Source organism: Oryctolagus cuniculus, chromosome 17, assembly GCF_051225735.1.
Source record: "Oryctolagus cuniculus isolate XC-2025 breed Fujian yellow rabbit chromosome 17, ASM5122573v1, whole genome shotgun sequence".
Lineage (NCBI taxonomy): Eukaryota > Metazoa > Chordata > Mammalia > Lagomorpha > Leporidae > Oryctolagus > Oryctolagus cuniculus.
In genome coordinates this window covers 37,301,640-37,317,846 of record NC_142883.1, presented here as the reverse complement: position 1 = coordinate 37,317,846, position 16,207 = coordinate 37,301,640, and the positions used below count along the sequence as shown (strand labels likewise).

Below are 16,207 nucleotides of genomic sequence, written 5' to 3'. Positions count from 1 at the left end.
CCGCACCTACTCCTGTGTCTGCACAGTGCTGGTGCTCTTCTGCCTCCAGCCTTGCACACCCGGCTGCCTTCTCTGTGTCTTTGGCAAATTCCTGCCCATTGTGAAGATGCAGCAGGAACACCCTCCCCCCCAATCTTGAGCCCACCTGAGACCATCCACACTCAGGGGGAAGGCAGGACCTTCCTTAACCACAGAGCCGCAGAACGGAGACACACTTCTGAAGCCGAGGCTGGTTGGTGTGATTTTTCTTTAATGATCACAGTGAGATCCTCTGGGAGCTGGGCCTGACACTGCTGCCACAGGCAGAGGTGGTGATGACCCCAGCAGCAGCCCAGATGCCAACACTGGAGGGAGAGCGGGGGCAGGGAGAGGAGGAAGCCTGGGGCCCAGGATAACCACTCAGATAGAAAGTGAGGGCCTCCCTCCACCACCAGCACCCTGAGGGCCAGGGGCTGGCGGACAAGAAGACAGGAGCAGTCCCGCTTTGGGCCACAGCCCCGTTCCCAGATCAAAGGGAAGAGACTGAGGACAGCAAAGGCGAAGGAGCCAAGGTGAGGGGCGAGGGGCGAGAACAAGCCCAACAAGCCCGACAAGCCCGACAGAGAAATGACCTGGGCACCACCTCCCCGCCCCAGCCCATCACCTTTGCTATGGAAACAATTTGACAAAGTGATACAAAAACCTCCAACAAATGTTCTAGCCCTTGGGGGAGTGGGGGCAGGAACGGGACCCAGGGTGCAGCAATCAGAATCTGAAATCCAGAGGCAGGAGCCAAGCCTCGCGGGGTGGGGAGGGAGGAGCTCCCTGCGGGCTCTAGGACATCTGCTCCGTGGGTCTCATCTGGATGTCTCCGATCTGTGGAAGGCACAGGCGGGGGGCAGCCCAGACACTCTCCCCGCGCCCGTCCGACCTCCCGGCTCCCCTCCTCCGGGGACGCCTGGGCTCCTCCAAGGTGCGGACACCCGAAGACACTCACCTGGACATGCGGAGGGGTGCTGAGGACGTAGATGACAGCCTCGGCCACATCCTCGGCTTTGAGACACTGAGAGCACCGGGGGGGGGGGGGGGGGGGGTTGAGACAAGGACAGAGTGGACCCCACCCCACCACCCCCGCCCCGTTCCCCTCCACCACCAGGGTTCCTCCCGACACTCGCTCCCGCTCCGGCCCTCAGGGAAGGGTGACAAGCTGGCTAGGAGGATTCCCTCTGCCTTCACTTAGGGACCGAGCAGGGCCCCACCTTGATTTGCTCATAGGTGGCAGCTGCTTTCTCAGGGTCCTTGTCGTAGAGTCTGAAGGCGAACTGTGTCTCCACCAAGCCTGGAGAGATACACTGGGCCAGCAGAGAGGGCTGCTCAGGACGGAGCTTGGCCGGGCCACAGGGAGAGTGGGGGAAAGCAGGAGACCACAGGCTGGCCCAGTGCCCCGCCACTGCCGCCAACAGTGACCGTGATGTGCGCTAGCTGTGCCCATCCTATGTGGCAAGTCAATGTTTTACAGAATCGTGTCCCCACTAAATAGAGCAGTTCCATTTGACAAATGAGAAGACGAAGGCTCGGAGAGGTTCGGGACTTGCCCAAGGTCATGCGGTCTTCAAGGGGCCTGGTGTCCGGCCGCTGTGCACCTGATGTTCCGGTCCCCTGCTTCTGCTAGGCTCCTCCCACCATGTTCCCCTCAAGCCAGCCCCCCACCCGCTGGCTCCTGAGTGAGTGACATGAGGACACTCGAGGAGCGCAGAGCCCAGGAGCTCCGCACTTGTCTGCTTCCAGGGGCTGGAAGCGGTGCACCCTGGGCATGGGGTGGGGCGGGCGTCTCTGCCCACCCATCCCCACCAGGGCTAGGCCACACCCTCACCGTGGCACGGATGTGGGTCTGGGCCTCCCGCAGCTCTTGCCTCAGTCCTTCTGTCAGCGCGGTGACGGCGTACTTGGTGGCACTATAGAAGTGCCCCGTGGACTGGGGTACCACTCGGTGGCCAGACATGCTGGGTAGAAGGAGGGGAGGGGAAAGCCAAGTGAAGCCCCAGGGAGACCGCAGTGCCCCTGCTGTCCCCCTGCAGCCAAGTCCATCAGCCAGACGCCGACAGGGAAGCCATCTAGAGGGCACCTCTGGTGCCAGCTCCAGCCCACTGCTCTAGCTCATTATTCATGCAGCTCCCGACAACCTCCTCCTCCCGGAAGTCATCCTGTACTGACCACAGAATGCAGGAAGCCAGAATCCCTCAGCCTCATCTGGGTGCTCACTGATGTGGCTCAGGCACAGGCCCTGTCCGCCCTCCCTCTGAGCCCCCGATGGCAGAGGCAACACAGCCTTTCTCCAGGCCACGGCCAGAGCTCAGCCAGGGCCTGCAGAGCGGAGCTGCTCCGCCCCGGGACAACCAGCAGGCCACACTCAGAGGGAAGGCCGAGCTGCCTCCCCCAGCGAGCCAGGGGATAGCGCATGACCACGTCGTGCCTTCCCTCGCCGTGACATTTCCACGTGGGTGTTGGCTCCCAGGCGAGCAGCAGCGGTGACCCAGGCTGGCGAGCGCTCACCTGTTGATGTTAATGATGTGGCCGTCGTCCACGCCGCGCTCCTTCATGGACTGGTAGGCTTCCCGGGTGCAGATGCTGAGGGCCAGCACATTGACCTACAGGCCAGGGAGGGCAGAGGGGCGTCTCCAGCCCAGGGCCACAGCAGCAGGGAGAGGTGGTGGGGCCGTCCCAGAGACTGATGACAGCCCCGCCCCCGCCCCCGGCAGCAGCAGCTCCTCTCCTGGCTGATGCCCCAGGCTTCCTGGACCCAGGACACTCCGGGCTGGCTCCTGTGCCTCAGGGAGTCAACTCAGTCCCTTCCCCAAACCCCTACTCTTCGCTTCTGAGGGACAGCGGCCTGGCCCCGCTCCTTCCTCAAAAGCCAAAAGCTTGCCTACGGTGGCCGAGAAGTCTCCCTGTGCAGGCGCAGACCCCGGCCCTTTCCATCGCTTCCGCTCCCACCCCACCCTCCTCGTGACTATAAGCCGGGGAGAGCAGGCCCAGCGCTCTGTGAGCCCGCGTTCCGCCCATGTCACGAGGCACAGACTCTTCAGGAGGTGGGGTGACGAGCTGCTCTCACCCCTGCTGGCAGAGGTGACCCGGTCCCGCCCGGGCTGGAATGGAGGCCTGCACAAGTGCCTGCTGGATGCTGCCTGGCCGGCCCCACCCTCTGGCCTCACCCACGAGGACAGGCAGAGATAAAGCTGTCAGCGGGGCCTTGGGTCTCTCCTCCCGGGAAGACAGGGGGCTGGCTGGGGAGTAGAGGCGCCCCTTTATCAGGTGTCAGAGCGGCGTGTGAGGAACAGGTCACCCTCAGTGTCAACGGAAGAGACGGGCACTGGGACAGGGGAGGTGTTCAGCCCAGTTACTTATCCTCTTAGCAGTGTGGGCTCGCAGGGCAGCAAACTCATTTCTGGGGGCAGTGGGAGGATAAATGAATGCCTTGGGACCATATCGGGGAGTCTCCGGGGTCTAGAGGCTGGGGCTGGGGTGGGGCTTCTAAGAGGATCCTAAGAGCCTCAGGTAGTATTCATGCTGGCACACACGGCCAGAGGCGACCCAGGTTACAGATGCTCCTGCTACAAGTAAGGACTAGGACTGCCATTCCCCAGAGGTCCTCCCAGAAGAGGGCTGCACTTCCAGGCCCCAGCATCTATCAGGTGAAGAGGATTCTAGGAGAAAAGAGGCCTGGCCAGGCCGGCGCTGCGGCTCACTAGGCTAATCCTCCGCCTGCAGTGCCGGCACACCGGGTTCTAGTCCCGGTCGGGGCGCCGGATTCTGTCCCGGTTGCCCCTCTTCCAGGCCAGCTCTCTGCTGTGGCCAGGGAGTGCAGTGGAGGATGGCCCAAGTGCTTGGGTCCCTGCACCCGCATGAGAGACCAGGAGGAGCACCTGGCTCCTGGATTCGGATCAGCGCAGTGCGCCGGCCACAGTGGCCATTGGGGAGTGAACCAACGGAAAAAGGAAGACCGTTCTCTCTGTCTCTTTCACTATCCACTCTGCCTGTCAAAAAAAAAAAAAAAAAAGAGGCCTGGTGTCAAGTTCTCAGAACACTTTCTGCCCTAGTATCACTGACCACAGGCAGCTAAAAACCTGCATCCTAGAGGCTGTGCCTGCCTGGACACGAATTCTAAGCATTTTAATACCTTTCCAACATGCACTAAAGAGTTTCCTTCATTTAAAAATACAGGCCTTCTGGAAATATCATTGTAGTGAATGGGAGAGGTGCGGTGTCATAAAAATACAATGGTCCACTCCTCTCAAAGCAATGTTACGATCTGCCTGGCCGCACTGCCGTGGAGCGGCTGTCCTAGCCTCACGCGGGGACTGTGTGCTCGCCCACACCCTACGGACCTTCTGCCATCAGGGACCTGCCTGACCTCACGGCACACTGGAGTTTGTGATCCCAGATATAGATGACATAGGTGTGTTCATCCCAAATAAGTTACGATGACGGCTAAGCTGCCCGAAGCCACAGATGCCGGTGCTGCTCTGTTTCTGGTCTTCCCATAAAGCTTGTTCTCAAATACCCACAACGCTGGCACGTGGGGATACTCAAGAAACAGCACTCTCTCCCGCATGGAGCCTTCTCCACACACAAGGAAACTGGCCTAGACTGTAAGAACTACTCCCAGGAGGGGAGCAGCTGAAGAAAGAGGCCATTCGGGGCAAGCGGCAGGAGCAGCCAGGACGGCCCGGGGTCCTCCTCCCCACCCCGGGCCCGGGCCTGGAGCCCTTACATTGAACATGTCCTTCCAGCCGCTGGTGCTGCCGTCCAGCAGCGTGTCCGGCCGGGCGAAGCCGGCGTTGTTGATGCAGATGTCCACCCCGCCGTGCTGAGAGCGGATCGCCGAGAACATGGACAGGATGTCCTCCTCATTGGACAGGTCACATCGGAAGGGGACCAGCGTCCCGGGATAGCCTGCACTTTTGCATTCAGCGGCCAGCTCCTGTGAAACCCAACAGGGGTCTAACTGGGTGAGCTGCTCTCTCCCACACCTCCCCGCCCTCCCCCACTCCTAGCAGCTGCCTTGCAGCCACACAGCACTTGTCCTGTTTGGTCAAAGTCCAGGCCAGGAGAGCTGGCCCAGAGTACAGGAGGGGAAAGGTGAGCGCTCGCGGCGACCCGGCGGAGGGACGCGAGGCCTCAGTTCTCAGAAGCAGCCTGGCCTTGCTATAGGCACACAGCCCTCTGCTGCCTCTCCCACGGCACAAGCACCTCCTCTGCCCACGGGGAAGGAGGCACCTGCCACCTGATCTCATGCTTCCCCGACCTGTGCCAGGTCAGCCAATCCTTCCCAGAAGGGCTCACCTCTGAACCGCTGCCCTCCCTCCCAGGCTACACCCAGTGTCCCCTCCCGCCGGCTGGCCGCCAGCCTCCGGACTCCCTGCCCCTGCCCTGACCTTTCTCCCTTTAAGCCCTGGCACACCACCCTCTACCCCAAGGTCTTCTGGAGATGCAGAACAAGTGGCAGGTGCCATGGAGCTGCCCGTGCGCATGTCCAGGGCCTGGGGTGCATGGAGGAGCCTGAGAGCAGAAGCCCTGACAGATGGCCATGGGGGGAGCTGGCATTCAGCAGCGGGAAGAAAACAGGCTGGCTGGCCTAGGAGTCCAGTGACTGGGCACTCGGGCCCACGAAGGGGAGGGGTACAGTGTGGGAGCGGGTAGTGCCTGGTGCCCTAGAGGGAGGCCAGCTTGGCCAGCCGCCCCAGGCACAGCCCCTTCCAGCTCCCAAACCAAGCTAGGAGGAGAGGTGACCTAGGAGCGCTCTCTCTGCTTTAACTCCATCCATCCATAAGCTCAGAGACCCCGCTTCACCTCATTGTAACTCCTCACAACCACCTCTGGGGCCAAGAACACCATCTGCCCTCTCTCTGCCTTCTTACTGTCCCCTGTGCCACCTGACCCATCGCCCCCCGCCTCACGGGCCCTACGTCAGAGACATTCTCCCTCCAGCCGTGGAGTCATGGGGCGGAGTGATCAGGGCTCCCAGCCAGCTGGGGGTCGGGAGGTAGGAAGAGAAGGCAAGAGTGGCTTCACAACTGGGGAACCCCGCGATCCTATCCCAGGTCTGATCCTCTAGGCTCCAAGGCTGGGGCTGAGAGCTGAGCTCCTAGAATACGAGACGGGAGCGGCAGAGTGGGGCACTGGTGGAGCCAGGTGACCTTGGGATTATCTGGGAGGTTATAAAGCGTACCTTTGGCCAGCAGCATGGGAGGGGACAGTCCTCCTTCCTGCCCCCACGCAAGGCGTCCTCACCCTTTTCCTGCCTGGGGACTTTGAGCTGTGGCAGAGACACAGCCCTGCAGCTAAGCACTGGCCTGAACCCTCAGGGCAAACCCAAACTTAGGACAGAGATTTCTCTCCTCTCTTTCCTCTTTGCTCCAAAAGAGCCCATTTCATGTCATTTTTCTCTGAGCTCTTGTTGCTTATCATCCTAGGGGCCCCCAACCCCATGTGAAGGAAAAAAACCAAGAGTCCCGGGTCCACCGCTTTGTTCCCTCAGGCTTACATGTTCAATGTCCTATTTCGCCTACCCAGTGCCACCTGGGAAAGTGAATTTGAGGGGCTGGCTCTGTGGCATAGCGGGTAAAGCCCCAGCCTGCAGTGCTGGCATCCCATATGGGCACTGGTTCATATCCCAGCTGCTCCACTTCTGATCCGACTCTCTGTTGTGGCCTGGGAAAGCAGCAGAAGATGGCCCAAATCCTTGGGCCCCTGCACCTTCGTGGGAGACCAGGAGGAAGCCTCTGGCTCCTGGCTTTGGATCAGCTCAGCTCTGGCCTTTGCGGCCATTTGGGGAGTGCGCCAGCGGATGAAGACCTCCCTCTTTCTCTCTGCCTCTGCCTCTCTATAACTCTGCTTTTAAATAAAATAAATATTTTTTTTAAAGTGAAATGTCATAAAATGAAGTCACTTTAAGTAAATGAATTTGAGAAAGGTCTGCCAATGAATATTCCACATATCCCTTAGGCCCACTGGTTAGCCCTCTGACACGGGAATTTGGAGAGGGGACCTGAGAAAAGCTCCAGCCCCACTCCAACCTGGGTCCAAACTCAAAACTCAAAACCTCAGCTCCTGCTCATCTGGTGTTGGGGGAGCTCCTGGGACGAGCAATCCAGTGACCACAGCCACTGAGGACGGAGAGCTTTCTTCCCTGCTCCCCTGCTGCCTAGCAAGGCCGTGGTCTCCTCAGGCCAATATCCCGGGCAGAAGCACGGGGGTGGGGGTGGGGGTGCGCCAGGGGTCAGGGGTCAGGAATCAGGTACCCAGCAGTAGGGGCAGACTGCGAACGCAGAAGGCTTGCCCTATGGAATCCAAGAGGCCTTTTCCCTGCTAGACATCCTTCCCTCCTTGCCATGAGCCCGTCGCAGCTGGCCCTGGGGTGGCAAGCGAGTGAAGGCAGGGTCACAGCCTGGCTCCGGCCACCCACCCCCTCCCCCACCACCCATGGCCGGACCCCGCGGAAACGTCTACGGGGCGTCCCGGCTCCCAGGCCGGGTCTTACCTCGATGTTGCCCACGGTGCGGGCACAACCCACCACCTTCAAGCCCTGTTGGACAAGGGCCCGGGCCACTGCCGCGCCGATGCCCACCGAGGCTCCGGTCACCAGTGCCAGCCGGTCACGCCACCTCTCCATGCCGGCCCTGGCCATGGTCCCGAGCCGCCCGCCCACCTCGTTCGGCGAGCCGAGCACTTGGACCGCGGAGCTCCGCCCAGGGTCACCGAGGCTCGGCCGCTCCCTGGTCGCCGCCAACCTGCTCGCTTCCGAGCCGCGATCCGCTCCGCCTTCATGCTGGCCGGCCTCCGGCCGCAGCTCCGCCCTCCCGCCCTCGGCGCTCGGCCACATCCCGCCCGAGGCCGGCGCCCCGCCCCTTCCGGCCCGGGGGAAACCGGTCCCGGCAGTTTGCGGTCCAGCTTTCCTGTGAGCACTTCCTCTTGCGGCCCTAGCGGGGGCTGGCTGCACCCCTAGGCACGCACACACTCGGGCTTCCTACGCCGTCTCTTCTGTTCCTGACTCCTAAGGTCGGGATGAGGAATTAACTAAGGAGAATTAAGGTGACTCCAGCTGGTGCCCAGGAAAGACTGAATGCCATGGTTGCTGGGTGACCTTGCAAAGGACTCTTACCCTACCCGATCCTTTTGCCTGAGTGGCCGACAAGAACCGAATAGTTAAAAACGGAAACGTGTGTATTGGGGAATTCTGTCCCTAAAATGGCTCAGCTGTCTCAGGATATGCAGAACTAACATTTACTGCTTACTCTGTATGGCACTTTTAAGCACCTTAACCACATGAACTAATCTGCACAGCCACCCTATGAGACGGAAACAGTACCTTCATTTGAAAGATAGGATACTAGACAGAAGGATGAAACACGGACCCAGGACGGTCCAGTCTCAGGCCAAGGATGTGCTCCTAAGAGTCTTCATTCCTCCCTCCCTTCTTGGGTTTTACTCAAGTACAGCTCACTTTGCTCTCACTTGAGATAGTTTATCACAGTACTGAAAACTTACTAACAGGAGGGTTCTTCAAAAAATTCATGGCAGGGGCTGGCACTGTGGCGCAGCGGGTTAATGCCTTGCATGGAAGTGCCAACATCCCATATGGGCACTGGTTCAAATCCTGGCTGCTCCACTTCGGATCCAGCTCTCTGCTATGGCCTGGGAAAGCTGTAGAAGATGGCCCAAGTCCTTGGGCCTCTGAATTCACATGGGAGACCAGGAAGAAGCTCCTGGCTCCTGACCGGCGCAGCTCTGGCCATTGCGGCCATTTGAGGAGTGAACTACTTGGGGATGGAAGACCTCTCTCTCTCTCTGCCTTTCAAATAGATAAATAGAGTTACAGAGAAAGGGTAGGGTGTAGAGATAGAATCTTCTATTTGCTGGTTCACTCCCCAAATGGCCACAATGGCAGAAGTTGGGCTAAGATGAAGCCAGGAACCCGGAGTTCCATCAGTTTCCCGTGAGGATGGCAGGGACTCAAGTACTTGAGCCATCACCTGCTGCCTCCCAAGCATGAGCAGGAAGCTGGATCATAAGTGGAGTAGGCTGGCACCATGGCTCACTTGGCTAATCCTCTGCCTGCGGCACTGGCACCCTAGGTTCTAGTCCCGGTAGCTCCTCTTCCAAGCCAGCTCTCTGCTGTGGCCCCGGGAAGGCAGTGGAAGCTATGGCCTGGGAGAGCAATAGATGGCCCAAGTTCTTGGAATTTGGAAGAAGCTGCTGGCTTCAGATCAGCCCAGCTTCGATTGTTGTGGCCATTTAGGGAGCGAACCAGTGGATGGAAGCCCTTTCTGTCTCTGTCTGTAACTCTCTCAAGTAAACAAATAAATCTTAAAGTAGATGCGACTGGTGTCGTGGTATAGTGGGTAAAGCTGCCGCCTGCATCCTATATGGGCTGCTCCACTTCCAATCCAGCTCCCTCCTAATGTACCTGGGAAAGCAGTGGAGGATGGTCCTACACCTACGTGGACTCCAGCCATTGCAGCCACTTGGGTAGTGAACCAGCAGATGGAAGATTCTCTCTCTGCCTTTCAAATAAATCTTAAAAAAAAGGGAGGGGGCTGGCGCTGTGGCTCAGCAGGTTCAAGCCCTGGCCTGAAGCACCGGCATCCCATATGGGCTCCGGTTCTAGTCTTGCTGCTCCTCTTCCAATCCAGCTCTCTGCTATGGCTGCCACGTGAGACCCAGAGGAAGCTCCTGGCTCCTGGTTTTGGATCAGCACAGCTCCGGCCGTTGCGGCCTTCTGGTGAGTGAACCAGCAGATGGAAGACCTCTCTGTTTCTACTTCTCTAACACTTTCAAATACATAAATCTAAAAAAAAAAAAAAAAAAAAATCAACCTATCTGCGAAGTCATTGTCCCATATGGGTGCCAGTTTGAGTTCCAACTGCTCCACTTCTAACCTAGCAGCTCCCTGTTAATACACAGGAAGATAGTCCAAGTACTTGGGCTGCTGCACCCACGTTGGAGACCAGAATGAAGCTCCTGGCTCATGGCTTTGGTCCAACCCAGCCCTGGCCATTTCAGCTACTTAGGGAGTCAACCTGTAGATTAAATATGTCACTCTGTTGCTCCCTCTATGACTTTTCAAGTAAGACATTTTTAAAAAAATTGAAATCTGATTAAATGGTAGAAAGCTCTTGAAATTCACTTTGTCCCCACTGCACTGAGGCTTCCCTGTCCCACCACCTGTCACCAAACATAAAACTCTAAGCACATGTTTACTGACTTAACCTTGTAAATGGTAGCAAGCCTCTCCTAGTGGAATCTCCCTCCTTCTGTACCCACAAAGAGCTTGTGACAGCAGTAAACCACCAGGCCATAAGGACTTGACTGCTGGAAACAGGGTAAGGCTGAACCTGTGCTTACACAGACCGCAGTGTGGTTAATTCTCAGTGCAACTTACTGACTGCAGTCTAAATACACTGGGTAACTACCTATCAGACAACCCTTGGTTCAAATTCTGTTGTTTTCATTCCTCTAGGACAATGTGAACCTCTAAATTTAATAGGTGCTTTGCGGTACATGATTAGGCTCACTTGGCTAATCCTCCACCTGCAGCACCAACACCCCGGGTTCTAGTCCCGGTTGGGGCGCCGGATTCTGTCCCAGTTGCTCCTCTTCCAGGCCAGCTCTCTGCTGTGGCCCGGGAAGGCAGTGGAGGATGGCCCAAGTGCTTGGGCCCTGCACCCGCATGGGAGACCAGGAGGAAGCACCTGGCTCCTGGCTTTGGATCGGCGCAGTGCGCCAGCTGCAGCATGCCAGCTGTAGCGGCCATTTGGGGAGTGAACCAACGGAAAGAAGACCCTTCTCTCGGTCTGTCTCTCTCCCACTGTCTTAACTCTGCCTGTCCAAAAAAAAAAAAAAAAGAGAGAGAGAGAGAGAAAAGCAATTAAAGTTCCATTACAAAGATTATGCTAGCATGTATTTAAAGATACCCCAACAAATTTATTCTTTCAAAAGAACAGAAACCACTTCTCTTGGTTGTTGATTCTAATCAAGGGGGAACTTTGTCTTCAACAATCTTCATCTCTATGTTCATTTGTTCTTTACCTTAACATCAACTTCAGTCAAGTAAGTACCAAGTCCACAAAAGGCAAATACTAAAGTATTGCCACATATTAAACATGTACACCAACTTCTACTATGAGTATTAATAAATATTCTTTATTTTAAATTTTGCACATTGCGCTTTAACATTACATCCAAACATTTCTCAAGTGGATGTCTACTTTGTAAAACCATATATTCAGCTCATTGTCATTTCTGTACAGAAGTATAAGTACAACATTACTTTTTGCCACTAAGTTGCTTTAGTAAGTCTCACAGGAAGAGAAACATTGAATGAAAAGAGATGGCTTAAATCATATGGCAGGCCTGTGCAGCCACGCAACTAAAGACACAAGCCTGAAGAAAGAACAAACTAATGAGGATACCTCCACCGTCTCCCAAAACAAGAAAGAATCACATTGATTTAAGATAAAATTTTGCCATAAGTCACTAAATTAAGTTTTTTGAAAGAGAAGGCGCAGTAGTCATCTTGAGTGTTTCAATGAAAGACAGAGCTATTTTATTTATTTAATTTGCTCCAGCCGTTGTCAACCAGCCACTACAAATGGGCCTTTTGTGATCATTTAAGCGGCAGTATTTATTAAATTTCTCCTTCAGATGCTGTCGGTATTGTTCTCTATTGCTGTAGAACGACTGGTTATTAGCCATAAATGACTGTATTTCATCTTGTGAGATAAAGATTTCCTCATCTGAAGTACATTCAGATTCATCCTGCAAATTAAAGTAACAGTAGTTAAGACTAAGTCTTAAATTAAGAATGCAAAAATGCTATACTTAGGGAGAAGGACAGCTAAAAAGTGAAGCACTTGAGCTTTTCAGTTTAAATTTAATCACAAAAAGCCTTTAATTGAATAAGCATCATGTCATTCATCTACAAAGTACTGAAAGTAACGCTCAACTCAAATTGGGTTTGAAACTCTGAATCTAGAATTTATGCTAGAAGCCTGAGCCTAGCAGAGTATTCCCATACCTTTGCCCTTAAAACATGATTGATTAACGATGGTTATAATGGGTTACTATTTTAAGCAGACTTACCTCTAATACCACTTTTTTCTCTACCCTTTCTTACAAGGGCTACACACACACTACGCACTGTGTTACTTTAGATAATTCATTTAAATCCTAGGAATTGCAGTCATTATAAAAGGTTCTCTTGAGGCCGGTGCTGTGGTGCAGCAGATAATGCCCTGGCCTGAACCACCGGCATCCCATATGGGCACTTGTTCGAGTCCCGGCTGTTCCACTTCCGATCCAGCTCTCTGCTATGGCCTGGGAAAGCAGTGGAAGATGGCTCAAGGCCTTGGGCCCCTGCATCCACGTGGGAGACCTGGAGGAGGCTCCTGGCTCTTGGATTTGGATCAGTGCAACTCTAGTCGTTGCGGCCAACTGGGGAGTGAACCTCTCTCTGTCTCTCTGCCTCGCCTCTCTCTGTGTAACTCTTTAAAATAAAATAAATATTTAAAAAAAAAAAGGTTCTCCAAGCTCAGTTGTGCTTTATCCTATACCACACTAAAAGGAAGTAACCTAGAAAAGCAGGCTAGAGTTCAGATTCCATATTCTTTCCTGGTCTCAAGGGGTGACTACCATAAATCACCACTCAGAAAGGCCAAGTTTGCTTCAAGGAAGCAGATTCCTAGACATAATGCTACCTCTTATCATTTCTCCCAACTAGTCTCTTCTGTCTTGGTAACAAGAGAGGCCAGGGAAATGTGCTCAGCAGTTGCTTCTGAGTGGACCATGAATGGAAGGGCAGAAATGAAGTCACCAAATAATGAAATACTACTTCACTTTTTATTCTCTTCTATTCTATGTGTAAACAATTATCTACAATAAGACATCAAAGACTACTTACAAGGAGTTCAACCAAACTCTTGGCACCTTTTCCAGAATCAGGACCAAATGACGTTTCTGCAGGTTCTGCAAACTGGGGTACATTTTTCCTATGCTCAAACCAAGGCAGTGGCTGCCCACCCTTTTCGGAGCTGCAGCAGCTTTCAGGATGTGCATCTTTGGTCTTGTCACGGTGAAACACTGTGTGCACAGTATTTCCTGAGCTCTCTCGATTACCAGGATCTGTAATACAGCTTCCAAGCTTTTGGATCTGAAACCATAGCAAAAGATTTCCCAGTGAAAATGTGATTATTCTTTAAAGAAAGCTCTGACAGAACACAACTTGAAATCTTTAGAAGGAATACTAAATAGCAGCAGCCGAGACATCCTAGGCACTCACTACATGCGTGACACTATGCTAACCTACAATGCCAACGGACTGCATCTCCACACTCTCGTGGAGGGACTATTATCCCAGTTTACAAACAGGAAAAGATTAAACAAATTCCCAAAGTTACATAATAAATTTAAAAATACTGTGAAAAGAACTGGATTTCTGACTTACACGGACTGTTCTTCTTCTTCCTCTCCCTCTTCACTGTCCCTCCCACCCCACACACAATTACAAGATAAGCAACCAATGGAACCACACAGACTATTCATTCCAAAAAATAAACCCTAGCAGCTTAAGCTACACATGTGCCACTTGAAGGAAAACAGGCTGGCCTCACATAAAGAGCAAAGGTTTAAAACCACAAGTTAGGACACTTACATGTTCCTCACATTTCAACATCTTGCTTTTCTTTTTCTTTTTTTTATTTTTTCCTTTTGTGTTGTTCTCTTCAGAATTTGCCCAACATTCAACACAACTGTCACCGTCATCCTCTTTGTCTTCACAGTGATGGACACAGGAGTCATCACCTGCAGAAATCAATAATCCTTATCTACATGTTTAGATCAGCCACACAACAGAAATCACTGGGATACTTAATCTGAACCTACCATGTTCATCATGATTACAAATGCCTTCAGTGCAGGCAACATCTGAACCCTCTCGAGAACCTGTTTCACTTCCTTCCATGCTAGATGAATATCCACAATCACTACCATTACAGTGTGGAGATAAGCCTGAGAATAAATCAGGTAAGAGTATAAATTAATATACCAACAGATACATTAGGACAAAGAGTGAACCAACTGGAGACCACAGAAAATTTTCAAAATTAGTGACAGAGTAGAAAGTAATTTGAACAACAAAAATATTAGGGATTTATAGTTTATTGTTTCTGTCAAATAATAAATCAAAGAACATACATTAAGCATCTGATTAAATTACATAGTATTTGGGGGGCTACAAAGCAGTTTTCAAATTATAGATTCCAGAATCCCTATAAGTTCTTAGATTTAAAAGAGAACGGACTAAGAAATTATTTACATACCTTTCTTTATTTTAGGGGACCCCAAAAGATTGCCACTGCTGGGACAGGTACATGATGTATTTTCATTGGTAACAATTACTTCTACGCAACTATTACCATCCTCAGTGCTGCCACAGGCTTTGCAGCTACTTTCTATGAAGTCTGTTTCCTTTAAGGACCAATATCAAGAGAGAGTAAAAGTTTTACATACACCTCCACAGCGACTACATTTCCTTAATATTAATTAGACAGAAATTATGCAGTTAACAATTTAAAAGACTAGTCTCATGAAAAATCATTAAGCCACTTCAAGACTGTGAGGTAACTAAAAGTGAGTTAAAAGTTTATTATATCAAGCAGGTTTAGGATAGCAGTTCCCAAAGTATGGTCTATTCATCCGAGAGAGAGGCATTCCCTATGTCAAAACTGTTTCTTTGTTAGCATGAGAGTCAAAGAAAAGGAGAGACAGATGGACAGAGTTCTCATCTGCCAGTTCATTCCTCTAATACCCACAATAGCTGAAGCCAGGGTCCAGGACCTCAATCCAGGTCTCCCACATGGCTGGCAGGGACTCAACTATTTGAGTCATCACCTGTTGTCCACCCAGGGTGTGCATTACAGGGAAGCTAGAGGGGCTGGTGCTGTGGTGCAATGGGTTAAAGCCCTGGTATGCAGTGCCGGCATCCCATATGGGTGCCGGTTTGAGACCTGGCTGTTCCACTTCTGATACAGCTCTCTGCTATGGCCTGGGAAAGCAGTAGAAGATGGCCCAAGTCCTTGGGCACCAGCATCCATGGTAGGAGACCCAAAAGAAGCTCCTGGCCTCAGATCAGCCCACCTCTAGCCATTGCGGCCAATGGGGAGTGAACCAGCAGATTGAAGATCTCTCTCTCTCTCTCTCTGCAACTCTTTCAAATAAATAAATAAATAAATTTTTTTAAAAATTCATGATATTAAAATGGTATTTTGAGGGGCTGGTGCCATGGCTCACTTGATTAATCCTCCACCTGCAGCACCAGCATCCCATATGGGCACTGGGTTCTAGTCCCAGTTGCTTCTCTTCCAGTCTAGCTCTCTGCTGTGGCCTGGGAGTGCAGTGGAAGATGGCCCAGGTGCTTGGGCTCCTGCACCCACATGGGAGATCAGGACAAAGCACCTGGCTCCTGGCTTCGGATTCACGCAGTGCTGGCTGTAGCGGCCATTTGAGGGATGAACCAACGGAAGGAAGACCTTTCTGTCTCTCTCTTTCTCACTATCTATATCTCTACCTGTCAAATTAAAAAAAAAAAAAAAAGTATTTGGGGACCAGGGCTGTGGCATAGCAGGTAAAGCCACCACCTGCACTGTGAGCATCCTATGTGCATTCAAGTCTCAGCTGCTCCTCTTCCAATCCAGGTTCCCTGATATGGCCTGAGAAAGCAGCAAAAGATGGCCCAAGTCCTTGGGCCTCTGCACCTACGTGGGAGATCTCGAAGAAGCTCCTGGCTCCTGGCTTTGGATCGGCCCAGCTCCAGCTATCTGGGGAGGGAACCAGTGGATGGAAGAGCTCTCTCTCTCTCCCTCCCTCCCTCCCTTCCTCTCTCTATCTATCTCTCTGTACTTCTCTCTGCCTTCAAATAAATAAATAAATCTTTAAAAAAATAAAAAAAGATGGTATTTGCCCTTTCACTGTAGTATCCCTTAGGCTGATAGTAAAAAAGCAATGGTGAGTAAAGCTGATGATGCCTTGGCACAAATCAAAGTAGTAGGAACCAAAGAGTACCAATAATCATTGTATTCTTCACTTAGAGCACTTCTAGCAAAAATAAATAAAAGGATATTTTACTTAGGAATGCCTCTAACTGTAAAAATATTAATTTTGTTAGGTATCAATC

At 52.6% G+C, this 16,207-nt stretch overlaps 2 protein-coding genes and 1 long non-coding RNA gene across 43 annotated transcripts in view; 1 reads left to right on the top strand and 2 right to left on the bottom strand.

The window, feature by feature from the left end:
* Window positions 1-230: 230 nt before the first annotated feature.
* On the bottom strand, window positions 231-7,983 carry DHRS11 (dehydrogenase/reductase 11). Its single transcript, XM_008271169.4, has 7 exons — window positions 7,520-7,983; window positions 4,751-4,960; window positions 2,533-2,627; window positions 1,853-1,982; window positions 1,239-1,331; window positions 977-1,042; window positions 231-855 (listed from the first exon to the last, which is right to left on the bottom strand). The coding sequence occupies exons 1-7, from the start codon at window positions 7,859-7,861 to the stop codon at window positions 814-816; spliced, it is 978 nt and encodes a 325-aa protein (XP_008269391.4). The 5' UTR covers window positions 7,862-7,983; the 3' UTR covers window positions 231-813.
* On the top strand, window positions 7,875-15,982 carry LOC127484373 (uncharacterized). Of its 6 annotated transcripts, none has more exons than XR_007911282.2 (3): window positions 7,875-8,070; window positions 9,672-9,760; window positions 12,212-12,556. It is a non-coding gene; the product is annotated as an uncharacterized LOC127484373 (long non-coding RNA). The 6 variants fall into 6 exon arrangements; XR_016223816.1 differs by lacking the exon at window positions 12,212-12,556 and adding an exon at window positions 15,729-15,982 and having other exon boundaries at window positions 7,886-8,037; XR_011383559.1 differs by lacking the exon at window positions 12,212-12,556 and adding an exon at window positions 15,729-15,982 and having other exon boundaries at window positions 7,886-8,070.
* Window positions 11,157-16,207, bottom strand: part of GGNBP2 (gametogenetin binding protein 2) — a 41,823-nt gene continuing 36,772 nt past the window's right edge. For 27 of the 36 annotated variants that reach the window (XM_089317353.1, XM_089317354.1, XM_089317340.1 and 24 more), the window contains 5 exons: window positions 14,355-14,502; window positions 13,918-14,043; window positions 13,688-13,836; window positions 12,938-13,186; window positions 11,157-11,796 (listed from right to left, as the gene is read on the bottom strand). In XM_089317353.1, coding sequence (XP_089173479.1) covers window positions 11,593-11,796; window positions 12,938-13,186; window positions 13,688-13,836; window positions 13,918-14,043; window positions 14,355-14,502 — 876 coding nt within the window. In that variant the 3' untranslated portion in view covers window positions 11,157-11,592. The remainder of the gene's footprint in view (window positions 11,797-12,937; window positions 13,187-13,687; window positions 13,837-13,917; window positions 14,044-14,354; window positions 14,503-16,207) is intronic. The other 9 variants (XM_089317356.1, XM_089317346.1, XM_089317344.1 and 6 more) reach the window with 1 other exon arrangement.